The 6000-nt window shown below is 37.7% G+C and overlaps 1 protein-coding gene across 2 annotated transcripts in view; it reads right to left on the reverse strand.

Moving 5' to 3' along the window:
• Window positions 1-1473, reverse strand: part of LOC105477303 (Ras association domain family member 6) — a 48685-nt gene extending 47212 nt beyond the window's left edge. Inside the window, exon 1 of one of the 2 annotated variants that reach the window (XM_011733761.3) lies at window positions 1251-1473. In XM_011733761.3, the coding sequence (XP_011732063.2) occupies window positions 1251-1312 (62 nt within the window). In that variant the 5' untranslated portion in view covers window positions 1313-1473. The other variant, XM_011733762.2, reaches the window with a different exon arrangement.
• Window positions 1474-6000: the final 4527 nt, after the last annotated feature.

The following is a 6000-nucleotide window of genomic DNA, read 5'->3' on the forward strand; positions in this document are numbered from 1 at the left end:
ATTGTGTGTAACTCTCTTACTCTAAAATTCTGTTTTATTTTTAGGAATCACAGATTAATATAAATGTGAATTTTTCAAAAGAAAAGTGATTGAGTAGCAAATATATCTGAATTTGTCACCGCATACCCTATCTGAAAAATGGAAAGAAGCCAGGTCATTTCGTTCCTACCCAGAGATATGATCCTAGCACACCTGTCACCTGCTTGCCTGTCTTGGATCCACTCTCTGGGAACCAGTTCAATTCCAGCATCCTAATACACACTGACTGGTCTCTCTAGTTCAGCTTGCCCTCCCTAACAATGGTCCCTTTGGCAGAGCAGCTTATTCTTAATGCTAACAGGAGGTACCACTTACAGAACACTTGCTGACTGTTCAGTTCCCATCAAAGAAAGCCCTATGGGGCAGATCCTTTGATCATGCTTGTTTTATACACAGACTTTTGGGGCTTAGGTTAAGAAACTTTCGAAGGGGCAAACTAATAAGTGGCAAAGCCAAGCTTTGAACCTACCACTCTCCTGCTTCAGAATTCATATCCTTAACTCATGGACTCCCATTTAATTATTTATTCTTTCATTGTTTGGTGAAAGCTTATGTTAAAAATTCATTTTTTTTGTGGGGGGGGCATGCTTTCTGTCACTTTGCAGAAACAAATAAAAGTTTAGCTGAACCCTCAGTTAAGATCTTTCCAGTGTGATGATTCAATACAATATTCTAACCATAAAGATACTCAGAGGAAGGAGGATGCCATCCAGAAGTCTAGCATCTTTGTAAGGCACGATTTTTGCTAGGCACAATTACAGGTAAATGGCTCATTGAACTAAAGGGAGGAGGGGTCCTGTGGTCACATTTACCTCCAAGCCCTTCTCTGCACCCTTTCTCTCCCTTCCTTTCCCTCTCTCCCTCCCACCCTGCAAGCTTACCTTGGTTACAAAAGCATATTCTGAGAAAATCAAAAGGAAAAGTGATGTGCGCGATTCAGGCTGCTAGGACACACACACACTCAATTTTGCAGCCTATGGATTCTGCTTTCTAATAACTTGTCCTCAACCTGACCCCAGGGAGTGGATTAGAAAGTTCTTTCCCCTACTCCCATTTTCACCTGTTATTCACACTGTGAGCAGGAGGAGCCTTTTCACCCTCGTTGTTGGGCTGAACTTGCTCCGCGGTTTGTTCTTGGCTGGGTCAGGAACTCTGGTAGAGGGAAACCAGTGCCCTGTCTCTGCCGGGCTGGGACTTCGCGAGTCACTCACCTGTAGGGGAGGTCCGAGGCCCGCGCGGGCTCAGGGGCGGCGCGTGTCTCCTCCCAGAGCATAGCTCGGCCGGGAGCGTGCAGTGCCCCCCACGCAATCAGCGATCCTAGAGCCCAAGGAGCTGTTAAGTATTTCTTCTTTTCGCCACAGCAGGGAAGTGTAAGAAACCTGAGCCACTCCCTGTGCCTCAGTGCATGTTGGGAGTGTTTACTTTCTTTCTTAGGAACAGCTGATAGGTACACTCCTTTGCTCTCTGCCACACTTCTTGAGAAATGAATGGACATTCTAGTTAACGCTTTAACCACGGGATTTGACTGATGCTAATCTCTATTCTCCAGTCCACTCAGAATGTAGGTAATTGGTCTGTGAGAAACGACACCAACCAAGACTGAGCGCCATTATTCATGTCTTTCTTTTTAAGATTTTTCTTTTCCAATTTGAGATTTGCTAATTTTCTCTCCTTGTTCTAACACATTTTCCTGCTAGCACTTTTTTTCACCGAGAGCAGCGTTTCACGCTTCAGGGTGCAAAAGGACCACGTATGTATTCTGCTAAACCCAGGTACCATCAGCTGTGAGACTCTGGTTTAGTAGGCCATGGATACGCTTTTTTATAAGCTCCACAGAAGGAACTGGTAGACATCAAAGTTTGAAAATGAACATAATGAAACAAAACAGAGGAAATAAATGATAATTTTGTCATTATCTATTGAATTGGATTTGGGGGCTTTGTTTTTTGCCAGTACCTCCAATTTCAAAAGGACACCAAAAAGTCGTAGAAACTGTTAAATAACAGATGCTGTGGAAATATGAAGTACATTTACACACACACACACACACACACACACACGTTTTTAAGGATCATTGTTATTTTACTGGTTTCCTATGTAAAGCAACTATTCATAATAGTTTAAACATAATAGGTTATTTTACAAGTGTAAACCTGAGAGCCCACAAAAGAAATTCAATCTGATTCCTACAAACAGTTCAGCAGGCAGAGTTAATTTCTGGTATCGTTTGTGTTCAAATGTCAGACAAAGAGAATGACTCTAGATGTTCAGGTTGCATGTTTGTCATAGCACTTTAAGTAGGATCCTAAATGTTCAAAAGGTGAGGCAGGCCAGGTGCAGTGACTCACGCCTCTAATCCTAGCACTTTGGGAGACCAAGGCTGATGGATCACTTGAGCCCAGGAATTCAAGACCAGCCTGGACAACATGGCAAAACCCTGTCTCTACAAAAAGTAAAAAAAAAAAAAAAAAAAAAAAAAAAAATTAGCCCAGCATTATGGGGCATGCCTATAGTTCCAGCTGCACAGGAGACTGAGCTGGGAGGATCCCTTGAGCCTGGGAAGTTGAGGCTGCAGAGAGCCAAGATTGCACCATTGCACTACAGCCTGGATGACAAAGCAAGACCCTGACTCAAAAAAAAAAAAAAAAAAAAAAAAAAGAAAAAAAGAAAAGAAAAGAAAAAGAAAAAAATCAGGCAGTTTATCTATTCAACCTGTGGTGTGTGGAGACCAGGAACTATCAGATTTATCATTCTTTGAGCAAATGGTTTTATTGGATCACAATCAAAGATTTTACAGTCTTACGTAAGGACAGGTGTGACTTAGTATTATTTGTAGATATTAATTTGATCGTCATGTTGGCTCCATAACTCTCTGGTATGTGCCTGCTCTTTGAATGATGACTAGCAGGACCTGGAGTGCTTACAGCTCTAGGTTCCAAGATATCTTGCTCAAATCCATGCTCCACCTCCATAGTCTGCGCTTGAAGTGGGTCATTTGCTTATTGTCAGTATCATGGCAACATTCTTTTGCATCTTTTACCTGCAAGCATTGGATTTGGAGGCTTTGTCTTTCACCAATACCTCCAATTTCAAAAGGACACCAAAAAGGCTTAGAAACTGTTAAATGGCAGATGCAGTGGAAACTTTTATTCCGATGACTGCTTTTCAACTGGTTTTCTTTCTGAAACTTTTATTCTGATTACTGCTTTCCAACAGGTTTCCTTTACTTAGAGGCTTAGTGACTTCTTTGGCTTTTTAGTGTTTTATTTGTTTGTAAATATGTAATTTTTATTTGGTAATATAAAAAGTATATAACTGCACAAGTGCAATGTGGAAAATCTGAAAAACACAGAAATGTAGAGGACAAAAATCACCTATAATTCCATTTCTCAAGTATAATCATTATAAACAATTTGTTGAATGTCTTTATTGACTTATTTTCCCTGTAGATGTTTATCACAATGCTATTACATTTGGTTGTTGGTTTTTAGCCTGCTTTCATCGCATTTTAACTGGCTGCTCTGTATTGCACCAAATGAAAGTACCATTACTTATTTAATCATTATAATAAACTTATATTGCTATAAACAACACTGCAGTGAATGATTACACATGACTCCACGCAAGCATGACTATACCTTTTAGATACATTTCAAAAATTGAAGTTGCCAGATGGAAGGCAATGTGCATTTTGAAGAATTTCCCTCCTTAAAATAATCTTTGTCAGTTTTATACTCCCAGGGCAGCTAACATGGGTTATTATACTTCTTTTAAACATTCGTTAATTTGAAACATAAAAAAACCCTGTCTTATTTTAAATATATATATTATCATACCTGCAAGTTTGGGCTCTTCGGACTTTGCACTTTTGCTTTATTGTTTATTGCATTCTTTGCTCATCTTTTTTCTTATTGACTTATAAGTTCTCTTTATATATTAAATATATAAACTCTTCATCATATATGCCATGACTATATTTTCAAGGTGATTTGTTTACCTTTTAGTCTTGTCTATGGTATTTTTGACATACAAAAGTTTAAAAATTTAGATGGTTGAATCTATTATTTTTCTTTATCAGTTACATTATAGCTTTATAAAAGCTTTCCCATCCTTAGAGTATATAAAAATGTACATATATTGTTTCTTCTAGTTTTTCTAAGATTTAGATATTATTTATGAAATTGAATATTTCAGCCCACCTAGACTTTATTATGTTAAACACCATGAAATTTTAGATCTAACTTAATTTTTCTAAGTTATTAGTTTGTTAACCAAGTCACGTTTATTAAATAACTGTAGATTATAAAATTTATGAAGGCAAGAACCATGTCTGTCTTATCCTCTATTTTAACCACTAAGCTTAGCACAGTGACTGGCAGACCCATGGTTGCTCAGATTAAATGTTTAACTAGCAGTCTTGATTTCTTTCTTTCCCTCTTTCCATGTCCAGTAAATGAGCAAGTCCTGATGTTGTATCTCCACTGCTACCACCTTATATCAGGCCAGCATCATCTCTTGCTTGGATACCACAAATGACCTCCGAACTGGGCTTTATGCCTCCACTCTTATCCTACCACAGTCCATTCTCCACCTGTAGCTAGCGTAATCTTTTATAAGTAATATCCAGACTATAATATCGCTTCTGCTTTTCTTGATTTAAAGGCTTTCTAGTGGTTGCACTGTACATCTGGAATAAAATCTAAATCTGAACTGCTTACCATGCCCTACAATGCCCCACATGACTGGCTCATCCCTGCTTCTTTGACCTTTTTGATTTTCTGCTTCCTTGGTACTAACTTTAAACTTGTTGCCCTGGTTAATTTTTATTTCTGGAACAGACTAAACTTCTTCCTGTCTCTCTGCCTTTGTATTTGGTATTGATTCAGTTAAGAAAGCTCTGTCCTGGTCATAGGTAGTTTCTTTTCATTACTTTTTCCTCAAACATTATCTCCTTAGAAAGGCTTCCTATGACCACTCTATTCGAAGAAGGCTTTCAATCTTTCTCTATTATAGCACCCTGTTTTATTGTATTTGTGGCAATTATCATTAGCTAATTGTGTTTTACTGTTTGGGGTTACCTCTTTATTTTATGTCTCCTGTCATTAAAATATAAACTCTAAGAGATCAGGAACCTTGACTTGTAGGTTCACTCCTCTATGCTCAGTGTCTAGAACAATGTGTGGTCCCCTGAGGGTCAAGAAACACTGGATCATGAAAAAATAGTAACATTAAATAAGCATTGAGTAAATAAATATAGATCACACTGTTTCTTGATTTGAAATGACACTTTAATCAAATACTGAGGGCATACATATTTTTTGCCTTACACTGCATTTCATATCTGAGGCTGTACTTAAAGAATGTGTGCTAGGAAAGGAAAAAAGGAAGCAGAAGCAGTGTAGCCCCAAACAATGAGGGGACTGCCAGTAAAAACCAAGCTGGAAAATTGCCTTAAAGAGGAAGCCAGGCCTTCACAAGGAAGCAATGTGTTAATTACATTTCCAATATGTAAAACTTAAAATAAATATATTTTACAACTGGAAATTTTGCCATAAAGATTTTAGTAAATTACAGCAACCATAACAGCTTAAGATTTTTGGAAAATTCCAACATTTATCTTGAACTTGAAGAATAAACCATCACTTCCTGTTTCAACTGAGGAACATGTACTGATTTTCTGTGAAAACAGACAAGAAGTTTAATTAAAAAAAAAACTTTGTTGAGAAAAGTAAGAGAGAAGAAATTTCCTTTAAAAATGTACACAGAACTTTAATTAAAACAATGCTGTTATTGATGTACAAATCATTTTAAAACTTTTAGATAGTTGATGAATTTTTTAAAAGCCTCACCTTTCCAAAGTGATATATCATAAGGTTCAACAGTGACTTTTGAGTAAGGCCATGATTTGTCATGATGAAGGGGGTAAGTGCAACACAGCCATTTTTACAACTTCAACAATGA

This window comes from Macaca nemestrina, chromosome 3 (assembly GCF_043159975.1).
Source record: "Macaca nemestrina isolate mMacNem1 chromosome 3, mMacNem.hap1, whole genome shotgun sequence".
In the NCBI taxonomy this organism is placed as follows: domain Eukaryota; kingdom Metazoa; phylum Chordata; class Mammalia; order Primates; family Cercopithecidae; genus Macaca; species Macaca nemestrina.